Raw genomic sequence first — 23,355 nt, 5'->3', positions numbered from 1 at the left:
ATCAGGGCAGGAGAAACCAGAGGGGACTGCCCCAGGCTATCCCACAGGGAGGATCCCTCTGTGCTTTAAAGGGGCCATTACTTCCCCCACTGCTGTCCACCCACCTCCGGGGCGGGGGCCGGGTGGGGGACAGGAAGCACCACTCACTGGTAGGCCCTGCTGGCCTGGGTCTCCACGGAGGCCTTGCACACCCTCCTGCCCCTGGAAGCCAAGGAGAGACCAGTGAGGGGGCCCATCCTGGCAGGGCTGGGGGCCGGGGCAACTTCCGGCCTGGAGGAGCCCCCAAGCGCTTACTCTTCCTATAGCCATGTGTCATCGTCCCCTCTCTGGGCTCGCTAATCTGCAAAGCCGTGGAATAATAACCCTGCCCGTGAGAGGAGGAGCCTGGTGGGGGGCCGGGTGCTCCCCCAGTGGCTTGTCTCCTGCTTCTATCCACTGCTTCTGTTGGGAGAGCTGTTCCCGGCCACGGATGGGGAGACTGAGGCCCAGCGAGGAAAGGGGTCTCTGTCTCCCATCTCATCCTCTCCCTCCGACGGTCCCCCTGTCAGCATGAATTCTGGCCTGAGCCCTCTTTCAGGGGGTCTGTGCTTCAAGCTGGGCACTGATGGTGGGAGGGAGGGCTTGTCTCTTGGTGAAGGCTGTTCTCCCGCCAGGCGCCTGTGAGGGCTGAGGAATGTCCCTGCAGAACATGCTGGAGGCCGCCAGCGGGCAGGAGTTCGGATACTTACGGGGTATCCAGGGTCCCCTGGCTCCCCGCGGTCTCCTCGATCGCCTATGGGGCCCTGAATGACAAGGACAACAAAATATGAGCCACCAGGTGCAGGCGATGCAGACCTGGGTCTGGGTCTCACTGGCCACCGGCTCTCAAGCTGGCAGCAGCCTCACCCCTGCCAACCTCCCCTCCCCCTCCCCACAGCAAGAAGCTAGGGCTCCACCTGGGTGGGGGTCCAGGGGACCGGAAGGGGGACTTACCCGATCTCCAGGTGGCCCAGGGGGCCCCTCGGCCTTGCCATCCTCGCCCTGCTCCCCCTGTGGACACAACGGGCTTTAAGACACACTTCCCGCTCCTGGTGAATTTGGGGAGTTCTAGATACTCCACACAGCGTGGAAAGGGCCTTCGTCAGAGATGAAGTCCAGCCTACTTAAGGTTACAGATGGGGAGACTGAGGCCAGAGAGGGAAAGGCAGACCCGGGCGTGCAACCAGGATCGTGGAACACAGCATACTGCTCTTTACGGTCTGCCCCGCTGGGCACCCCGAGCAGGAGCCCTCAGGCTGTAAGACCCAGGTAGCTCGGAGCAGAGACCTGGGTCATGCCCAGCTTTGCACAGGACCAGCTGCTCAGACCCTCAACAGGTCCCTTCCCATCTCGGAGTTCTTCGTCTCAGCTGGGGAATGGGGGCGAGGTAGGGTGAAGGGACAACGGTGATACCGAGGAGTTCCAGGAAATGACACGAGAAGGCCCCGTGTGGTGCTCCTCAGGGAGTGACAATAGCTCCAACGGCTGGCAGCCAAGGGCACTGCCACCGGCCAGACACAGACACTGGCTGCATACTTCCAACAACCCTATGCAGCAGGTGATATACTATTCTTCCCATTTTACAGCTGAGGACACTGAGGCACAGAGAGGCGGTGTGGGCTGCTCCGTTGTTCAGCCCCGAATAAGAATCCCTTTCTCCGGCCTTTGCAGGGATGAAGTGGCCAGGAAACCCCAGAGCAGGCCGGGGGCTGCCCCACGTTGCACTCGGCCGTGGGCCAGTTTGGGGTTCTTGTCCATCAGACAGATTCCTATCTGCAGACAGCACAGGGAAGCCTTGCAGTGCTGCTCTGAGGACCCCGTGAGGGAAGCTCAGGACTGCCCACACAGTAGGGCCTCAGATGGCCAGGAAACTGGGCGTTGCTGACAATAACAGCAGGGGCGATGTGTGGCACGGATTCAGTCGGATTGGAGAGATTGGGTTTCGAGGCCGTGGGGCCCTGGCAGGCCGCCCTGGGCCCCGGTCCACCCCCAAGACAGGAGGCTGGATGCCATGTGCTGGCTGCAGGGAAGGTGTAAGCAGGACAGCGAGCGGCGGAACCTCGGGGCTCAGAATGTTCCAGCCCCAGACAACCGGTGCCACTCCCGTGGGGGTGCGTGCTGGGCAGGGGGCTCCAGCCAGGGCGCCCCGGGCCCTCTCGGTGTTGGCCGGGACTGAAGGGGAAGCCTGGGAGGCAGGAGAAGGAGCTGGCCCTGCAGCTGGAGCCTGTCCCCGGCCCAAATCAGTCCTGAGGGCTGGCAGCTGCAGTCCTTTGGCCCAGGGCCTCTGTGGCTCCTGTGGGCAGAGACTGAAGGCGGGAGGGACTTGGCCCAAGGCTTAGAACCAGCTGTACCCAAGGGGGCGGCCCAGGGAGTGGGGATTCCCTCTCTTCCCTGACCTCTCTCTCTGGCTTTTTGTCCCTAGTCTCAGTCCCACCGTGGAGGGAAGCGGCCAGACTGGGGCGCATCGGAGAGGGGGGCAGGGTCTCCCTAGCGCATTCTGTGTGCCCGACACTTCGTGAAGTGCTTCATAGATTCCATTCAGCACTCCTACACTGCTGTGACTACTGGCCCATTTTATAGAGGGGGAGCCTGAGGCCCAGGGAAAGAAGGGTCCTAGTCAAAGCCACACAGAAATCAAGGAGTGGTCTGACCCCAAAGCCAGCTGTGCAGATCTCCTCCGCTCCCCACCTCCCCCCCCGCCCCGCCTTACATTGTGGCTCTAGTTCGGGGATGCGTTTTTAGCACCAGGAAGCTGGTGAAGCCCCCGTCTCCTTGTTCCCAGAGTCTCATCCCTAATCCCTCCAGACACCACCTTTGTAGACACATGCCCCACAGGGAATTCAAGAGTTGAACGACGTATCAGCTCATCTAAGTGCCTGCTTCCGAAAGCCAGGGATGCACAGCCTGGCATCAGACAGTCTGCGTCCCAGTCCTGCCACCTTTCCACCGGTCCTGACCTAGTCCTTGAGCATCGTGAAGACTCAGTTTCTCCATCTGTCACGTGGGACACTGACACCTCCAGGTGGGGGTCGTGGCGGGGACCGTGGAGACATCCTGGGCAAGAGCTTTGCACACGGCCGTTGTGTTTTGGGGTCTCCCTTGCGAACCTGTTCCCACTCCTCCCAGCACCCTCCAGCTTGTGCGTGGCTCTTCACTCTCGTGCCTATTTTTACTCCTGAGCCCTTTAGGGCATCATTCTGCAGCCCCTAGCTCAGGGCCGAGAACACACCACATAATCATTTGAAATCCCTAAGTCCCTGTTAGATAGCCAAATGAACGAGAGAACTCATACAATACCTTATACATAAGAAAGTGCCTCTGGCTGCCATCTATGTGATGTCCTGCTTCGCCTCGCATTCCCGAACTACCCACCCGCTTAACCGATGAGGCCGTCAAGGTTCAGGGAACCCTGGGGCCCCACCCAAGGCCCCGGCAGGCTCAGGGCGGATTGAGGGTTAGGAACTGGGTCTGGGGCTGAAGGTGGCTCAGAGGGAGCCTCTTGTTTCAGGCTCCGTCTTAACCCCTCCTGTGCCAGCCGTGGCAGACCGTGAGGGCCGAGGAGGGACACTTCCTGCGGCTTCCTGTGGGATGTTGGAGCCCACTGATTGCAGATCTCTTCTCCAAGCAGGAGGAAGGGGCCAGCTGGACAGCAAGCCAGGCCAGGGTGATTCACCAGGCAGCGGGATGTAGTTAGTGGGTAGCTGACTCGGCGAAAGAAAGGAGGGCTGGGGAGGCAGGGGGGCAAGGAGACAGCGGCAGGCCGCCTGCTAAGAGGCATTCCAGCTGAGCCATCAGGGGAGGAGGGAGGCAAGAGCGGGGGACTCGGAGCTCCAAGGCCCGGGCCCGGGGCCATCTTGGTGCTGCCTTGGAACGTGACCTGGGACCAACGCCTTGGCCCTCTGGCCCCATGTCCCCACCTGCGCGGTGTGGCAGGGCACAGCCATCAGCAAGCTTTCTTCTACCTATTCCTGTCTTCTACCGAGGCTGGAGCCAAGGAGTGGGAAACAGACATGCCCTCCCTCTGCCTCAGTGCCTCCTTCCTGGCTGTGAAAGGCTGGCTTTGCTCTCTGTCCTAAGCCCTCTGCTGGCTCTCACTGGGTGATCTCGTTCCTAAGCAAGGCTTCAATCTTCACGTTCGAAGAGATGATGGGATTGCAGTTCTGGTTGGTACCTGACTGGTGTCCGTTTCCCCTGCTTGACCGGAAGCCCCGGGGAAGGCAGGAACTGTGTCTGGTTTTGTTCTGGTGCTGGGCACAGACCTGATACCCGGTACATCTGGGCTGAATGTAGGTCTAACGGCTCCCGGCCAGCCGTGGTACGAGCAGGGCTGAGCCGACCGTGAACCTCCGCGTGACCCCAGCCACTGTTTCCCAGGGACTTACTAGAGGGAGCACCTGCTTCCCAGGACTGAGCACCCACCTTTTCGCCCTTTGGTCCAGGAGGTCCAAGGGGGCCCATGACGCCTTTGTGTCCCTGCAGGAAACAAGATGACAAGAGGTGAGAGCGCATGGCGAGTGAGGACTTGAGAGGCACAGTGATGAAGGACAGGAACTCGGAAGTGAAGAATCTGGGCTGTAAGTTTGGGTCCCGGCTCTGCCCCACCTCGCTGCGTGATTCAGAGCAGGCCCTGTGCCTCTCTGGGGCCTGGCCTCCCAGACAAGCCATGTCGGCCCCCGGCACACCTCTAAGAGGGGTGCCAGCTCGGATGCAGAACTGGGTTAAGACCCTTCCCTTCCGCAGACAGCAGGTGCGACGCCCAGACAGGGAGCAAACGTGGCACCCGCCACGGGAAGGAAGGACTCAGTGAAGGCACTTGGAGGGGGACGGTGCTTCTGGCTGCCCACCCCCGCCCAGCCCACCAGCGGCCTCTGACCCCCACGCTGCTCTGTGGGCACAGGGACCTTCAGTGGCCCGAGGGCCACCCGCAGCAGGGAGGTGGTAGGGGCTGAGGCCGAGGCACTCCTGGGTCCCTGCCTGCAGGACAGAATTCCAGAAGGGGGTAGGTGAGATTTTCTTACATCATAACCAGCCAGTCCCGGTTCTCCTTGGGCCCCCATCCGTCCCGGAGCACCCTACGAGAGGTTACAGTTAAACCAATCAAATTAAAGACAAAGATGATAAATATTCCAAACTCAGCCCTTCCTGGTAACTACATTTCATTATTACCTACGCTCTTGCGTATTTCTGCCCATGGAGTCTGTGCAGTGGACAACACACAGTCCTGCATAGCTCCTCCCACGTGCCCATTCAGTGACATCATGGTGGCAGCATGCAATCAGCCAGGGTGGGAGCATTTGCACTTTAAGTGTCACAAAACGGCTCAGCCGTTGATCAGTGCACACTGGCAGCTCCGAGATGCCGTCACCTGTCTGCCTCCCCCCTGCTTTCCCCCTCTACACCTGCCAGAGCCCCAGGGGCCCTCCTTCAGGGCAGGCCAGTGATAGACCGGGACACCCTCATAGTCCCCCAGGGATTCGTAGCACCTTCACCCTGATCCTCATGGAGCTATTTCCAGTGGGAAAACTCCTTCTTCCTAAAAAACACTCACGAGGGGCTGGTCCCCTCTCCCTCTCCTAGAATGGGGCTTGTTAATCTGGGTCTGCGAAGGACTTCAGAAGACCCACCACCCCCTTCAAACTGAAAGAGACACTTGGTGCTGTGGGTACTTTTGCAGGGAGAGAGGCTGCGGGTTCTGCAGGTTCCCAAAGGGATCCATGATTCAAAAGAAGCGGCCAGGACAAGGGGTCGAGCTGGCGATACCTCTCTTTCTGCCCTTGGCCCCCCTCTGCTCTGCGCCTCAGCCCACCCCACCCCACCCCACCCAGAGGGTTCTCACCGTTGGTCCCAGGCTGCCCCGGGACCCTTTAGGGCCTGGGGTGCCAGGGGGTCCGGGGTCTCCAGGGACGCCCATCTCACCCAGCTGTCCTTGGTAGCCCTTGGCACCCTGCAGTGGAAGGAGAGACAGACTGTCACCAGGCCCCATAGGGAGGTGGAGAGAGACGAGAGAGACGTGGGGCAGGGCGAGGGGAGGAGGGACTGGGGAGGTCACGGCCCCAGGAAGCATGGCATGCCACCTTGGCTCCTGTCCGGCCCTTCTCGCCTTGCCTCCCTGGTTTTCCTTCAGGACCCTGAGGGGAGAAGGAGGGAAAGAAAAGGGTGAGAAATACGGAAAATTAGCGCACTAGCTCCGAGGGCAGCCTGCTGGGTTCAAAACTCACCCGTGCTCAATGCCCCTGTGACCTTGAGTGTGATCTAACTTCCCGTGATGGGAGGCTTTGTCTGCAAAGTGGGGACAGGGGTCCTATGTGCCTCAGAGCGCTGAGAATTCAACCTGCTCTCACTCACCAGGTGCGTGGCCCATATAAGCGTGGGATAAATCCTCATTTCATGGCGGCTGCTAGGCGCCCAGGCTGTCCCAACGGGAACAGCTCTCTGCACTCCCTTTGCCACGCACTGTTCCAGCCTCCCAGCCACGCTGAGTCTTGGGCCCGATCAAGGCCTCCTCCCACCTATGGTGACCTCTGGGCTTCCAGCAGGTGAAGGGACTTGCCCAGAACGCTGATTCAACTGTCGGTCTGTCTGAGTCCACATCCAGGGCTCAGGGTACCCACTGAAGACACGAGGCATCTCATCTCTAAGATGCTGCGGCTCACTTCTGACAATCCCTGGGGCTGTGTCCCACTGACAGGGTCTCTCTCCCTTGGGGGCTGCAGTTGGAGGGGATCGTCACAGTGGGGCATTGTGCGGGGAAGGTCAGCTGCCCTCCCCCGCTCTCCCACTGGGGTGCCCAGGCCACTCCCTCCAACAGGCCGCTGTGCCCCCTCCCCCACAGGGCATCCCATAATGCAGCTCTGCCTCGCCCTGCCCTGGTCAGGGCCACACATTTCAGCAGGGTGAGTGAGTGCGTGTAAGTGTGCATATAAGAGAGGGAGAGAAGAGAATCCCAACCCTGAGCCACACTGGTTTGGGATGTAGGGGGTGGGGCAGGCAGTGTTTCTGGTTTGGAAAGGACATCCTGACGGCCCACAGAAGACAGTTCTCTCAAGGCCCAAACCTCAAGGGGAGCTGGGAAAAAAAAACACCTACGTTCTTGGCAAACACTAAAGAGCTAGTTTGATTCAATCCCTATGGCTGCATTAACAGAGGTGCTTGCTATAGGATGAGGGAGATGATGGTCCCACCTTGGAATAGGAGTAGGTACTGACTAACTGTGATGGAGGAAGGGCAGGAAGACGGGATCTTAGAGGAACCAGGAAACACATGGGCTAACCCAGAGGGACTGGATTTCTGTCTGCAGATTTCTGCAGCTGCCCTGAGGCAGCAGCAACTGTGTTCTCTGGGGTGGTCAGTGGACAGAAGTTACAAGGAGGCTGGCTTTGATTTAGTACAAGGGAGAGATGTCTGCTCAAAAGACAAAACATGGCAAAAGTGTACTGGAGAAGATGTCCAGTCCCTAAAGGAAGTGCCGTTCAGCCCACTCTGGGGCCCTCAGGAAGGAGGGAATGGTGATCCTGGAAGGACAGACTGTCCTGTATTCTGGTGCTTAAAGCCTCATGCGACCCTGGACGACTCCCTTTCCTTCTGCGTGCCTCAGTTTCCCGACTTCTTTTTTTTTTAATGTTTATTTTTGAGAGAGAGACAGAGCATCAGTGGGGTAGGGGCAGAGAGAGAGAGGGAGACACAGAATCCAAAGCAGGTTCTAGGCTCTGAGCTGTCAGCACAGAGCCCGATGCGGGGCTCGAACTCACGGACCCGGAGATCATGACCTGAGCCGAAGTCGGACCCTTAACTGACTAGGCCGTCCAGACGTCCCTCAGTTTCTCCACTTCTAATATAAAGGTCTTGAACTAGCTTTTGCACTGTCTACTCTGGTGGCCCCTTGCCACACAGGGCTACTGAACACTTGAAACGTGGCTACCAGGACAGAGGAACCAAATTCTTAATTCAATTTAATTTTAATTGATTTAAAATTAAACTTAAAATTGACCATTCAGTTATTATAAAACTTGTAGGTATGTTTGGAATCACTTGGGAATATGAATCTACATTTTTAGCTGTATAGTTCATGGAATCTAAATACAGCTCAAGTATTTCTAATGAAAATCCAGCATCCTAACTGAGATGTGCTGTAAGAGCAAATTACACACCAGATTTCGTAGATTTAGTACAAAAAAAAAGAATGCAAAATGCCTTACTAATGATTTTTATATTGATTATATGTTGCAAATGTTACCATTTTAGATATATCGAGCTCAATAAAATAGACTATTAAAATTTATTTCAGCCACTTCTTTTTACATTTTTAAAATGTGAGTACTAAAAAATTTTAAATTACACATGTAGCTTGTCTTCTGTTTCTACCGGTCGGCACTGTGTTAGCAACGTCAAGGTCTTTTGCTCCTCCAAAAATAAAATAGTAACAACCATCATGGCTTCAACCAGGGGCCAGGCGCTGTGTCCATATTCCGCATCATACCTCATGCAATTCTGGCCACAGGGTTGGGAGGAAGGGATTCTTTGCTCCATTTGAGAGCCAAAGGAATGGGCTCAGTGACATGAAGGTGTTTTCCACAGGCCACCTAGCCAGGTTGGAATGGAACGCGGACCTTCAGTGTCTGGGGCACCGCTGTCCCAGGATGGTCATATTTGGGAAATTGTGAAATCATGGTACAGGGGCTGGTGGAATTTGTCAGCACACTGAGGTGATTGCTTTGGCTGATCTCTTGTCAGGAGGAGAAATGAGTCAGCACTGAAGAATTCAGCACAGGGCCAGGATGCCGGGAGTCTCCCCCAGGACAGGGCGGTTGGCCACTTGTTCTGACGGGCCCTCTCCAGCTGGGAGCACCCCTCATGGTGTGGGAAACCCTGAGTAAGGGCTGGAGCAGCCATTGGGGGGAGGCTGTGGGGCCAGAATGAAGACTTTGGCTGGGCCCCCATCCATGTAGATATATTTCTGGAAGGGCTCTGATGGCTCATAAAATTCTATTTTTAAATACTCCACTGTTTCCTGGCCAGAGTGGGAGATACTTGTCCCGCAGCCCTGATGCCAAAGAGACTCAAATACAAGCCTCTCACCACCTCCGTCACCCAGCACGCACTCAGTCTGGCCCCAGTGAACCTCTCTCCAGCTCCCGTATATGAAAATTGGTAGAGACAGCAAAATATGGACACGAACGCTGCTACCACCACCAGCACCCCCACCGTCTGTCCCCATCACTGTGGCCACTGTCACCGCCACTGCCACTGCCGCCACTGCCATCACCATCACCAATATCGCCACCATCATCACCACCTCCACCATCATCCTCACTATCACCACCATCATCGTCACCATCATCCTCACCATTATCACCATCCTCACCATCTCCACCATTATCATTACCATCATCCTAACCATCTCCACCACCATCACCACCATCATCACCATCACCACCATCATCACCATCTCCACCATCATCATCACCATCACCACCATCATCCTCACCATCATCACCATCCTCACCATCTCCACCACCACCACCACCATCACCATCTCCACTATCATTACCTCCACCATCACCACCATCACCATCACCACCATCATAACCATCACCACCATCACCATCATCACCATCACCACCATCACCACCATCACCACCATCACCACCATCTCCACCATCACCATCACCACCATCTCCACCATCACCATCACCACCATCATAACCATCACCACCATCACCATCACCACCATCTCCACCATCACCACCTCCACCATCACCACCAATCATCCTTACCAACATCACCATCCTCACCATCTTCACCATCATCACCATCTCCACCATCATCATCACTACCATCATCCTAACCATCTCCATCATCTCCACCACCATCATCATTTCCACCACCATCACCAATCTCTACCACCATCACCACCACCATCATCATCACCATCTCCCTCATCATCACCATCTCCACCATCATCACTATCACCATCATCCTAACCATCTCCACCACCACCACCATCATCACTGTCACCATCTCCACCATCATCATGTCCACTACCATCACTACAATCTCTACCACCATCACCACCGCCATCATCATCACCATCTCCGCCATCATCACCACCATCACCAATACCATCACCACTGTGACCATCATCAACACCTGCACCCAACCGTCAATATACTACCACTACCATGACCACAACCAGCAGCTTCCAATCATTTCCTCTTCCAAATTCTTAAAGATGATATTTATTTTCTGGTACATAATATAAAGCACTTTCTTTTCCAAAGTTTCATTGACTCTTTAAATAAGAAGGCCAAGGCTCACAGAGAGGCAGCAGTGATCTGCCTAAGGTCACCCAGATAGCGGGTGCTCGAGCCAGAACTTAACCTTTGGACTCTAGACCCAGGGCTATTTCTGCCACACGTCGCTGCCCATCCCACAACCACGATACTCAGAAGTTTGCTAAGAAAGAGCCTCTGGAAAGTTAGAGCCTAAAGTGATCTCGGCACGCATTCCTTCCAAATCCATCGTAGCAAGCACGTGACCCAGAGAGGGTGATGGCAAGTGAAGAGTCACACAGCAAGCTCCTAGTGGAGAATCTTGGCTGATGCCCCTCCTGCTGAATCCTCCCTGCTAAATCCGGTGTGGCTGAATGTGGGACAAGGCCTGCAGGGCCGGACTTGTGGAGGGTGTGGAAGCCAGACTGAAGAGTGTGAGGTGCCAGTCTGAGGGCTGGCCATGGGAGGGCTAGGCGAGGGAGGGACATGGTCAGCTTGGTTCTCTGGGAAGCTCCCAGGTGGAGGAAGGATACAGGGGAAGGCCTTCAAGGGACTGCTATCAAAAGGCCTCCCCTCCTGTCCAACTGCCTGAGCAGGCTCGAGTCGTGTCTCCCCCAGAAGCCCCAAGTGCTGGCATGCAGTCACACATACTCACCCGGACGCCAGTGATGCCAGGGGGCCCGGGGGGCCCATCCTCGCCCTTCAGTCCCTCCTGACCCTTGTCACCACGTTCACCATCAGGCCCGGGGTCACCCCTGTCCCCCTAGGTTGAAGGGGAATGGGGAGGGGAGAGAGAGAGAGAGAAGATATTCGTCACTAAGCCCAACAGAAGCACTAAACCTCAGGGTTCCATTCGTACGTCCACAGCCAAGAAGCCCTTGGATTCCCCTGATTGTTCCCGGAGCCACCAAAAGGGTCAGGTGGCATGGCCTGGCTGGCACAGGGAATACCCCTGCCATGGTGCCTGGGCCAGTGAGGAGGCAGCCCGGAGGGAACACAGAACCCTGACCACTCCCGCCCCAAGGAGTTCACAGGAAGGGGGTGGCTTTGGGAGCCTCGACTATGTCTCCCCAACAGGGACACACTGGGAGGACAAGAGTCTTAAGACGCTGAAGGACATTTTTAAAAAGGAAAACAGCTCACCCAGTCCTGACCCTCAGAACTAGCTCCATTTTTCTGAGTTGCATTTTCAGCACTTGCTTACACGAAAACAGTTTACAGTAACAATAATAAGGAACAGGTCACGGTTTCCATTGTTAGTCCTGGGCTCGGACTGGTGGGACAGCTGTGGCAAAGCCATGAGGCTACTTAGCAGTCCAGTCTATGCAGCTTTAAAGGCATAACCCAACTGCACTGCACGGTTCCATCTCCTTTGTTTTGTGTTTTTGCTGTCTGACTCTACCGTGAGCACCGTCTCCCATCGCTGACTGCTCGGCCCTCACTCTCGCCAGCTGCAGAGCACGGCCTGCGTCCAGGGGACGACAGTTAGCACTCGCACGGCACTTGTCCAGGATCTGTGCCAGGCCAGGGCCCCGCGGGCAGAGCAGGTGTGAGGGGTGCAGCACGGGCCGTGGCCACAGAGGAACAGGGTGGCGCCTGTCAGAAGGCCACCCCCATCACGGCTGGCAGGCCCGGCGGGGGCTCGTGGCCAGTCTGCAAGGGGCTGAGATGGGACTGTGCAGAGAGACCGTGGGAAAGGGTATGAAGTCACAGACAGGAGGGTGGGGGAGCAGGCTGGGAGAAGGGGAGCATGTCTTGGCCAGCTCTGCTCTCCAGCACCACACTTCGCAGGGAACACTGATAAACTGGTGTGGGTCCGGGAGAAAGATCAGGGTGCAGAGGGCATGAAGCCAGAGACTGGGAACAGGTCTGCTGAGAGCGTATCCTTCAGGTTAGACCTACTGGGGTCCGGGGCCTGGGCTCTGGGCAGAGGAGGCTGGTACAGGGGCCTGTTGGGGAAATTTCTAGCCCAGCTGAGGCGGGGGGTACTTCCCAATGGGGAGGAGTCCAGAGATGAATGGCATGGATAAGGGAAGGAGGCTCCAAGCTGAGGTGTGGGCCAGTGCAGAGCAGATGTGGGTGCCAGGAGAGGGCTGGACAGGTTGCTTTCTGAGATCCCTGCCCACTGAGATTCTCAGGCTCCGAGCCAAGCCCGGCATAGAGACGGGGCGCTTCCCAGATGACTCCTGCAGACTCCAGCCCCAGGGCTCCCCTTCTGGCTTGTCATCTCTGGCCACCTGCTCTCCTAGCTCTCCGAGGCAGACAGCCTGTTCCAGGTGGCCAGGCTTGTTTACAGAGAGGGGCCTCAACCTGAGTCCTACAGGGGCTCTGGCTCCAGGGACTACCCAGACCCCCACATCCCAAGCTTCCACACAGCAGGGGTGGTGTCCCGGTGGACCCCCTACAGAATGGGTCTGGGGGGTCCTGGAGAATCCTAGAGTCCTAGGACATCCGCCAATGCTCAGAAGAGCCTTACAAGATGTCTAACTCAACCTTCTTGATTTACAGATGGGGAAACTGAGGCCCAGAGAGAGGAGACTTCCCATTAGCACATGTGAGTCAGTGGCAGAGCACGGGTGAGACCCTAGGGTTCTGGTTCTTTCCAATTCCAAGGTTCTCTGCGCAGGGGACAATACTTCCCTCCCCCCTGGGGTTATGTTGCTTAAGTTCAAATCTTGCTGCTACCTCTCAACAGCGGTGTGACCCGGGGCAAGTTTCCTCATTTGTTAATTTTTTTTTTAACGTTTATTCATTTTTGATACAGAGAGACAGAGTGCGAGCAGGGGAGGGCCAGAGAGAGAGGGAGACACAGAATCGGAAGCAGGCTCCAGGCTCCGACCTGTCGGCCCAGAGCTGGATGCGGGGTTTGAACCCACGAACCGTGAGATCATGACCCAGTCTGAATTCGGACGCTTAACCGGCTGAGCCACCCAGGCGCCCCAAGTTTCCTCACTTGTAAAATAAGCAGCAAAGGGTAACTATGAGGATTGAAAGAGCTAATCCACGCGAGTAGCTTAGCAAGGTGTCCGGTGCGTGCATGCTGGATAAAGGTTAGCTCTACTAGGAGGCATCACCACCACCATTTGCTGGTCAGCAAACTCGAAAGAGATAATCAGCGTAAAAGCGCTCTATATAAACTATTGAGTGCTGTGCGTGTCCGAGAGGTTAGTTTCACCACGAAGGTGATTCTTAGACAAACACCATAAAGACACCAGATGGTCTCCTGGGATTCGTGTGAGGACCAGGGAAGATACTGTGCACCTGAGCAACTACTCGGGCCCAAGGTCTACGGTAGAACTGGCTTTGAAAGGGAGTGAAAGAGGAAGAAGCCAGGACCAGGAGCCGAGATAAGAGCAGAAAAGACTGTGTGAGGCACCCACCCCTCCAAGCCCCCACTGTCCTCCCACCTCAGCAAGATCCCAAGGAGAAGAAAGGTGGCTGTCCAGAAGTGGGAGAGGCCCTCGCATTGTGCCTCAGTTTCCTCATCTGTCAAGTGGGTGGGTGACGAATCTGCCCCCAGGGTACCTGGGAGGACTGAATGGGTTCACTCATGTAAAGGCGTCAAGGCAGTTGGTGCAAGCGCATGGTGAGTACACAGAGCATCTCAGCCAGAATGTTCCTCAGTGTCCCCGCAGTTCAAGCGGACATTTGGCAAAGGGTGTGGAGGGGCTCTCAGGTGGCTCCGGGTCTCCCCGGCCAGGACCCGGCTGTATCCTAGGATGCAGCCGCGTTGGAGAGGAGAGAAGGCTGCCGGATGGCAGACAGGGGGCGCTCTCAGCCTTGCAAGAAAAACCAGAGGCAGAAGCAGAGCCAGCCAGGGGCCACATCATCGTCATCGAGGTTTCCTGGTAGATGGGGAGGCCCGGGACCCAGGGCAATTACGGGGACAGGGCAGTGGGAGTGGAGGTCTGGAGATGGGCTGCTTATGCGAGGTCACATGAGAGTAAATGGCTGACAAAGGGAAGCCTGGGATGTGGCACTTGGGACCCTGGGCTGGGGAGCTGAGTCACAGTGTGACAGATCAGCCCTGGGAAAAGCCCACCTCCTATGCCAGGGCAGGGCCAGGGCTGGCAGCCAGGGACAGGCCTGGGCTAGAGGTGGCGCTGGTAAGTCAGAGAGTGGTGCCAGCCTGCCCCGGGGTTCAGGGGAGCCCTGGCACCTCCTGAAAGTGCCAGCCTCTGTGGCTGACAGAGGAATCTCCGGGATGCAGCGGGGCAGAGTTAGGCCTATACGCTTTGGTGCCAGTGAACCCTGGGTTTGAGTTTTGGATTCTCCGCTCAGCCACAGACTCTGGATGAGTGTGCCTCTGCCTCCTTCTGAGCCTCAGTCTCTTCATCTTTAGATTGGGCGCATGGTGCGAAGAGGTAGCTGAGGCTTGGGTCTTGGCTGTGCGTCCTTGGGCAAGTTGCTTAACCTCTCTGAACCTCAGTTTCCTCATTTAAAGACAGAACTGATCCCGGACCATTAACTGAGGTGTGACACGACACGAAGGGCTTAGTATAGTACCTGATACATATGTGACTAGTCCGCCATAAATAGTGGCTTACAGGTCATGGGTGGCGGTTCTGATTTTCCTGATCTTTTAGGATGTTTGGAAGATCCCAGATATCAAAGCTGCTGGCCCTGGGCCGGGCACGGAGCAGGTGCTCAGGTACTACGCTTAACCAAGAGAAGCTGTTGTTTTGAGGAGAAGGGCAGCAGCGAGCAGCGGAAGGTGGGGAGGGTTCCTAGGCCCCCGTCCAAGCGGGGCAGGAGCCAGAGGTCTGCTCTCAGAGCTTTATGGGAACACAGTGCTTCTGAGAGAAAACTTAGGTCTGGGATGGGAGGGTAGTGGGGGCAGAGGTAGAAGGCACTTCCAGAACACCTCCCCCCGCCCCCCAGACCCTACAGCAGAAGGACGCTTACCTTCAGCCCATCGGGCCCTGCAGGGCCACCGTCACCCTCAAGGCCCGGCTCTCCCTGCAAAGGGTGGTGGGGAAAGATGAGGAGACATTACTGGGGAGGGGGCCCCGTGTGCTTTTACTTCCTCCCCCTCCCTGGGGCAGGACCCCAACCCTGTCTCCGGGCAGTAGGGCCCTGGCATGCCTGGCACAGAGCAGGTGCCCGGTAAACGGTGGCTGAATTAGTGAGCGAGCAGGGGGGTTGAGGCACCCTCTCCAGAAAGGAGGAGCAGCCCCCAAGCCACGGCCTGCTCTATCTGCAGGGTTGGTCATGTGGGGGCGACAGGAGGTCCTGAGTTGCAGTGTCCAAGTTGGCTGGCCGGACCGGGAGGCGGTGCTTGCCCAGGGCTTCGAGAAAGGATTCGATGCCACACGGACCTCAGTCCCCCAACAAGGCTTCCCATTCACCGGCAGCGTGACCACGAGCAAACTACCTAGCCCCCCACGGGCACCTGTCTTCTCCCCTGAAAACTGGGCTGATACCCCTTCCTTTAAGGGCTCCTGTAAGGCACAGCATAAGCACCCCACAGACGGCAGCCACTAGGTACGTTATTTCTGGAACTGGAGCGAGCTCTTATGGAACTCCTCGGTGGAATCCCATTTCTCAGACGAGGACAGCGAGGCCAAACTTAAGACTTTTTTTTCTTTTTTTCTTTTTGCCAGCAAGTCTGGGAAGGATACCAAGCCCCGGAATCCCCATCTGGCCCTCGGCTAGATTCTCTGCTTGCAGTCCCAGCTCCAGAGATGCCCCTGGACTTTTCAGTTCTCCAAACGGCCGTCACAGGTGTTTGGGTCTCTCTTTGCTTTCAGAGCTCACAGCCGTTCAGCACCTTCTGAGGAGCTTCAGAAGTCGTCAGATGCAGGGATGGAAAAGGCGTGACAGGCGCGCAGACTAATGGATTCACCAGGACGTGGCCCCATGAGGACAAGGCCTCCGGTCACTCACTGCTCTGTTCCCAGTGCTCTGAGAGATGTGCCTGGCACGCAGTGGGCCTCAAGTAAGTGCTCGTCATTCTCTTCCCTACTGCGCCTACGTGGAGCCTTGGGATCCTTCTCAACATGGCACTCCCAGAAAACTGCACTGATCAGTCTTCATTGACACACAAGCGCTGCCATCTCACGGCTTCAGGCTCCACACTCATCGTCTCTCGCCCCGTGGTCTTTCTCGCTCTTTCTATGTCCTAACTCAATTTGTGGAGCCTCTGTTAACTCAGGGCAGGGGGGAGCAAGAGGCAATGGAAAAACGGGAAAGGTGAGAAATGAGGGGGGGCTTGGGCTGGGCCTGGTGTCCCCATGAACTGAGGCCCACACTAACTCCCCCTCCCTGCCGGACTCCCCATTCTGCAGCCATCAGGTGCTAGAGGATGCCTGCTTTGTACCCCTCCCGGTACCCCAGGCCACATTCAGGCAGAGACCTTGTAAACAGGGCACAGAGCATAGAGAGGTAGACAGAGAGGCATCCCGATGCTTCACAGAGAAAGAAAAGCTTTGTGGGTTTCTTCCAGAAACGGGGAAGATCACCTTCCATGGAACAGTTTTCAGGGATGAAAAACAGGTGTTTTTCAGTAAAAGTGCTTGCAGGTCAGTAAGTTTGGGGGCCCTGGATGAATCCAAAAGGAACCAGTTTCTTGGCTGCAGGCCTTCTCAGAGCCTTGAAAATGCTACTGCTGATACGTAAGTGGGAACACGGAGATGCAATGAGTCTCAGACGCTTTGACCGCTTTGACCACTTTGACCACAGAACCCTTTTCTTCGAAGAGTGCCTCTACCGGGTGGAAATGCTGGCCCACCAAGAGAGATAGATGGGATGAGGCTGAAGGGATTCAGGGTCTCCTTCTCCCTGAGGCTCGGGGAGGTTGAGTGAAGCCCTTCCCCCCACCCAAGCGCCCCTCAGGTGGCTTTCCAGGGAGAATGAATTTGCTTCGACTTACCCGCTGCCCAATGAGGCCCTGCTCCCCAGGGGTGCCCAGAGGCCCAAGGTCACCCTAGGAGAAGGCAAACACAAGTCCATGGGGGTCCCAGCCCTGACTTCACCCTCCAGTTCTCACCAGCTCGGATTTGGGTGGGGAGCTGGGGAAGCACCTTCTTCCAAGGACCAAAGCGAAATTGTAAAATGCCAACCAGAGCCTCCGCTCCACGGTCGCCCTGGCCACGTCAGGACCGCCACGGCCACCACCACCATCGGGCTCACGTGGACACGGCACTGTTCTAACTGCCTTTTTATTTCCCATGTGATCCCTCACCGCGACCCTGCCTGGAAAAGACCCTGTCTTCTTTTCAGGAGGAAGACACTGCAGACCGTGGGGTGACAGAACTAGCCCGAGCCCATGAGGCTAATAAGTGACAGATTCAGGATCCAAACCTGGGTAGTTAGGCTCCAGGGAGGATCGGATGCAGGGACGGTAACTCTGTGGCTGCCCACCTTCTTTGCTCCCCTGAGAGCCTTGGAGAGAAACCCAAAGGAGGAAGAGGCCCTACATGAGCCAGAATAATGTCCCCCGCCGCCCAGAAGATGACCGTGTGGGGATGTGCGCACTAGTCTCCCTCCGTGCTGATGCCCGAAGGGCCCAAGGAGGAGGGGCTCTGAGCCCCCAGCCCTGCCCCCACCAGAAGGATCCCATTTCTGTCTGTTTTATATACGGGGTGGTTTTCTGCATTGTTCACGCAAAGGATTCTGGCACTAAGTCAACAACCAAAGTCCCAAGCCTGGTCCAACTCCCTCCGAATGGCAGGGAGGCTCAGGCACGGACAGGGAGGGGGTGTCCGCCTCTAGTCCCACAGACCCTCGAGGGCTCCCCCAGGCCCTGCCTAACAAGGCCCTCAGGCTGTCAGCATCACTCATCAGCCCCGGGGCCTGGGTAGGGAGCCGCATCCTCTCCCACAGCAGAGAGGGGAGAGGGCCCTCCCCAGAGCCCAGGTATCAATGGGCGCCTGTTTCCCGGCAGGTAATGAGGGGCACGGGTGCTGAGATACAGATAGTATCGTGGGAGGCCAGGAGGTGCGGCTGCCCCAGCGTGGGGCAGGTGCCAGAGAAAACACCACCGGGCAGGGGGCAGGGGGCAGGGGCAGGGGCTCCCGGCCAGCTGGGCCCTCCACTGTGGCCATAGCCAGGACCCGCTCCCCGGCCAGGAGCACAGAGAACTCATTATCCCGGCACAAGAAAGGCCCGTTTCTCTTCCGTGGGGAGGACGTGGCCGCCAGCTGGGCGCTGGTTTCAACAAGTCACTTTTCTCTTTCATCCTGCCTTACCTTCATCCCGGCTTCCCCAGGAAGGCCCGGCTCTCCTACTGCACCGGGAGGCCCCTGCAAAAAAATGCCATTGGTCCCTCCTACAGCAAGGGCTGGCCTCTGATTGTAAGGGAGGAGATAACTTAAGCAGGCCCAGAGAGGGCAAGGAACGTGCCTGAGGTCACACAGCATGAGACACAGAGTTGGGAGCAGGCTGCAGCCTTCTCGGAGCTGGGAGCTGGGATCATAGCGAGGGTGGTGGTTGGGCCCAGGGTGCTGAGCCTCGGGGCTCCCCTGAGGCTGCTGGAGCCCTCTCCTTCCCCACGAGTGTGGTTTACCACATTAGGAGCCCTTTGGCAAGCACAGGGAGGAAAATTTCAGGATTCACATAACAACAGGGGAAGAAGCCAATAAAGGCTGTGTTCAGGGCTGACTGATCCCAGTCCTTCCCTCCAAAGCTGGGCCGGGATGACTAAGGTGGGGAGGGGTCCGAGTTACCATCATGGGCATGGCCACCGCCCCTGCACGAACCCAATGTCGTGGTTCAGTTTTCTCTGGATAAGGCAGAGGTGTCTGAGGCCCCATGGGAGCCCCCTGCTGCATGGCCTCAAGAGGGCTCTCTCTGCAGTCAAACCTCAGTGCCGAGGTGAAGTCCCAGCAGGGGTGGGGTGCGGCATCGTTGTTTTCCCCGGTGCCACAGAAGAGGCACTGCCAACCCCCGTGAGGGCCCCGGGACCCCTGCAGGCCAGGCACACAGCAGCCCCTGGGACAGGGAGCCCAGCCCCTCCCCTTATGCCTAAGGCGGATCTGCCCTTCCTGCCAGGGTGCCTAACCTTCACTTTCTGTGGGACACAGGACATGACCATCTCCCTCCCAGGCCAGGCCGGGGACCCCCTGAGGAGGAGGGCTTCGAGGGGCTGATGTCTCCCCAGCAACGTCCTGGGACAAACAAGGGGCCCTGAGCACTCACCTGAGGTCCCATCTCTCCAGGAGGGCCAAGTGGTCCCTGGGGTCCCTGAGGGCCCTGGAAGACAGACAGACACACAACAGTTTCGAGACGGCAGCCTGGGCCCTCTGGAGGGGCAGACGAGGGAGAGGATCCATAGAATCTGGGACTCTGCGGCCCACGCCCCCCACAGCCTGTGTCTGCAGCTCCCCCCTCCCCATTGGTCTCCTGCCACCCCTCCATCACCTGCACTCTCTCCTGTTCCTCCCCCTCAAATTCAGAGGGCCCTCCCCTACTCAGAAACCTTCCAGCTCTCCAAGCAGACTTGCTCACTCCATTCCCTCTGCCTGGACACCTCCCACCTGGGCCCCACCTCTAGAAACCCCCACCCCGCTCCTGCTCAATTCAGTGTTCAAAATGGCGTCTCCTGGGCCTCAAGATGTGGGACTGTAGCATGGCTCTGGGGGGCAGAAGCCTCCCGTGCTCCCCCTGCCCCAGGCAGGGAACCCTCCTCCTGCGCCTCTCGAGACCATCCTCTCCTGTCCCTCCCCAGCAGTACAATTCCACTGCCTCCTCGTGGGGCACCCTGACACTTGGGCTGTTCTCCAAACCCATCCTTCCAGGAAGACCTCCTAAAGGGTCACCTCGGTTTCAAATCACTCACTGTCTCCTGTTGCCCTTGGGAGCAAGAGCAAGCTCTCCCCACGGCTTGAAGCGACCGGCCCCTGTGACCCCCTTCTCCCCGATGTCCGACGTCCAGACCCTACAGTTCCATCCTTCCCCACTTGGTGACCTCAAGTACTCTGCTCCCTCAGCTTTAGTCTGTGCTGAGCACTCTGTACACGTTACCGGTTCATTTTCACAACAGGATGGCAAGGTAAGGACAATTTATTCCCATTTCACTTGCAAGAAAACTAGGCTGGAGGACAAGAGTGCTTAGACTCAAGCCCAGAGCTCCTGAGCTCCCTGGCCAGCGCTCACTCTCTCTACCCTCCGAGGCCTGTCCCATCAGGGTAGCAGGGCCCTGGTACTGTCTCCCTCCAGCCTCCTTCTTATATGACCACATCCCACACTCCCAGAGGTGGCCCATCTGAGACCAGCCTGCCGGGGGGCAAAGAGGCAAAAGAGGGGGGCAAGAGGGCACTTACCGGTTCTCCTGGGAGGCCCTTGGTGCCCGGAGGGCCTGAGGGACCCGGGATGCCCTGCAGAGAGGGACAGAGGTGACTTAGTCCCTTCGCGGCTGTAAGCCTTCACCACGTGTGATGGTCCGACCCCTACCCTCCACCAAGTGACAGATGGGGACACTGAGTCTCAGGGGAAAGAGGCAGGCTGGAGGGTCGTCCGTGTAGAGAGAGCGGGCAGCTAGAGCCTGTGGGGTTTCCACAGCAGGATGGGAATTTGGCTGACGTGGCTATAATCTCCCAGCAAAGCCCCACGGAATTTCCAGAACTGGTGTCACTTACCGGGAAGCCTCGCACTCCCAAGTGCCCTCGCTCACCGGCCGCACCCTGGAAACGCATTTGGGGGTCATTAGAGGCACAGATCACAAAGCAGGGAGCGGGGAGGGGGCTGGCGGCCTTGGCCTGACGTACCTGTTGCCCGGGCTGGCCCGGTCTGCCCTGAGGTCCTGAAGGGCCCTGCCGAAACAGCGTGTGAAGGTGGGACAGGGTGCTGGGGAGTACCCTTCACGGACACAGGACCCACACCCCATGGCAGATGGAAGGAACCGGTGTAATCATCCACCCCTCTCTCCACCATGCAGGTGGGAAACTGAGGCCCGGTAAGGGGAGTGGCTCGCCATAGTCACCAGCTGCTCTGGAGAACCAGGGAGCCTTTGCTCCTGCTGGGAGTAGAAGCATCTCGACTCTTGGGGGCCCTAGAGGGGGCCAGGGAACCCCGGGGAAGGCGCCAGAAGGTACCTGCATTCCTCCTCACTCCCTCAATCCCCCGGCTCCCTCTCGTTCACTGCTCTCTCTCCGTCGCCCCCCTGCTCAGACTCCAGGGCCAGGAGGAGCGGCCGTGAGCTCTCAGCCTCTCTCGGACTCCCTGCTGCCCACAGCGGCCTCATGCCAAGGAAGCTGTGAGCCTTGGTTCCGGAATTCCTGACCCAGCGTGGGAGGCATGAGCAAGGGCAGGCCACGGGGTTGGTACCTTGAGGCCCCTGGACCCCTGCTCCCCGGCTGGTCCATCTGGTCCTCGGGGGCCCTGGAATAGGAAAAAAGGACTAGCATGGTGGACAGCAGGGGTCTCCCTCGGGCCGGGAACCAGGAGGGCAGGGCTGCCCAGAGCCTTGGGCCTTTCCCGGCACCAGCCTGGGGCTCCCTTCTCCTCCCACTGCCCGCACATCCCGAGCCTGAGGCTGGCCATCCGGGTGCGGTGTGCCGAGACGGCTCCACCTGGAGGGACTCCGCTAGAGGCCCTATCATTCTGGAATAGAGCCGGTGCTGCACAAATGACCCTGTTTAAAGAGACCTCGGAGGTCAGCCAGCCAACGCATTTCATAGTTGTGGAAGCTGAGGGCAGAGCCTAGCCACGCGTGCCCCAGTCCCTCCAGTTGGGCCTTCAGGTTCGGCTGTTGCATGCACTTCCCAGGGCACATGTGAGGCAGAAGCAGGTGTGTGGTCCGCAATCCGTGGGGGCGAACCGAACCCTCAGGGAGGGTCTGAGTCTGCATGAGGCTGGGTGTCTGCAGCAGCCTCCTCCAGCCCGACGTGCAAGTCAATCCAGCCCTGCTCACGGAGGAAGAGCCGACATGTGGAGGGGGCAGGAGCGGGGCAGGGGTCAGGCCGCTGTTCCCTGGAGCCCCAGACGGGAATCTTATTCCTTGGAAAGCTAGGAAACCGCCTGGGGCGGGTGGAATGTGCTCCCTGCCCCCACTGCACAGATGCGAATACTGAGGCCCAGTCAAGGGCCGTGATTTGTCTCAGGTCCCTTAGCCCATCAGCAAGTGTATCTCCTCCAGGGTTCTACCTACTGGCCCATGTGACCCCCTTACAGGAACTCCCACAGAGACACAGATGGGATCTAGAAAAGGCCCCCATAGAGAACAGTGCGGTGTTTGTCCTGCAGAGGATCAGAGAGGTCATGCTGGGGAGACAAAGAGGGTCCTGTGCAGGAGGCTGGCCCACCCCGGACCGGGAGTGTGGGGGCCAGCCACAAAAGGAGGTGAGGGAACGTGTCTGGCTGGAGGGGGGGGGATGAGAGATTGAAAATAGGACAGGAAGAAAGCATTTAAAAATTGAACAAGGAAATTTCGTTTTGTTTTTTTAAACATTTTATTTTTAAGTAATCTCTATGCCCGACATGGGGCTCAAACTCACAACCCCGAGATCAAGAGTTGTGTGCTCTACTGACTGAGCCCGTCAGGCACCCCAGAAATGTTCAATTAACAACTGAGCCAAAGAAAGCAACAATTCCTCTTATCAGCTACCTGGGGCTTCCAATGCATCATCTCCACACCAACGGCCTTAAATAGAGCCTCATGGGGGTGCCTGGGGGGCTCAGTCAGTTAAGCGTCTGACTTCAGCTCAGGTCATGATCTCACAGTTTGTGGGTTCGAGCCCCACGTCAGGCTCTGTGCTGACAGCTCGGCGCCTGGAGCCTGCTTCGGATTCGGCGCCTCCCTCTCTCACTCTGCCCCTCCCCTGTTCGTACTCTGCCTCTCTCTCAAAATTAAACATTAAAAAAACATTAATAGTGCCTCACAAACTGAATAAACCCAGGACAGGGGACGACGCCGAGCCTCAGTTATCTTGTCTCGGAAATGAGGCTGAGAATCTCTCCTTTAGGTTGGGAGATAACCCCCCCCCCCCCACAGGCCTCTCATAAGTGCTCAGGAACAGCCGGATCTGCCAGAGGAGGTGGCAGGTTCCCGGAGGACAGGGACACAGAGGAGTGGCTTGGCAGATCTGGCCTCAGTCCCTTTCTCAGAGCAGGCAGCTTCGAGCACGCTACG

General features: G+C 57.5%; 1 protein-coding gene across 1 annotated transcript in view; it reads right to left on the bottom strand.

Annotated features, from left to right (window-relative positions):
* Positions 1-23,355, bottom strand: part of COL27A1 (collagen type XXVII alpha 1 chain) — a 133,207-nt gene that overhangs the window by 18,532 nt on the left and 91,320 nt on the right. Inside the window, exons 29-44 of the mRNA XM_032595523.1 lie at positions 21,552-21,605; positions 20,993-21,037; positions 20,864-20,908; positions 20,549-20,602; positions 19,425-19,478; positions 18,476-18,529; positions 17,158-17,211; positions 15,192-15,245; positions 10,942-11,049; positions 6,093-6,146; positions 5,855-5,962; positions 5,037-5,090; positions 4,438-4,491; positions 973-1,029; positions 729-782; positions 148-201 (exon numbers count right to left, since the gene is read on the bottom strand). Of these exons, the coding sequence (XP_032451414.1) occupies positions 148-201; positions 729-782; positions 973-1,029; positions 4,438-4,491; positions 5,037-5,090; positions 5,855-5,962; positions 6,093-6,146; positions 10,942-11,049; positions 15,192-15,245; positions 17,158-17,211; positions 18,476-18,529; positions 19,425-19,478; positions 20,549-20,602; positions 20,864-20,908; positions 20,993-21,037; positions 21,552-21,605 (957 nt within the window). The remainder of the gene's footprint in view (positions 1-147; positions 202-728; positions 783-972; positions 1,030-4,437; positions 4,492-5,036; positions 5,091-5,854; positions 5,963-6,092; positions 6,147-10,941; positions 11,050-15,191; positions 15,246-17,157; positions 17,212-18,475; positions 18,530-19,424; positions 19,479-20,548; positions 20,603-20,863; positions 20,909-20,992; positions 21,038-21,551; positions 21,606-23,355) is intronic.

The sequence above is a fragment of the Lynx canadensis genome, chromosome D4 (genome assembly GCF_007474595.2).
Source record: "Lynx canadensis isolate LIC74 chromosome D4, mLynCan4.pri.v2, whole genome shotgun sequence".
In the NCBI taxonomy this organism is placed as follows: domain Eukaryota; kingdom Metazoa; phylum Chordata; class Mammalia; order Carnivora; family Felidae; genus Lynx; species Lynx canadensis.
This window is presented reverse-complemented; position numbering and strand designations above follow the sequence as displayed.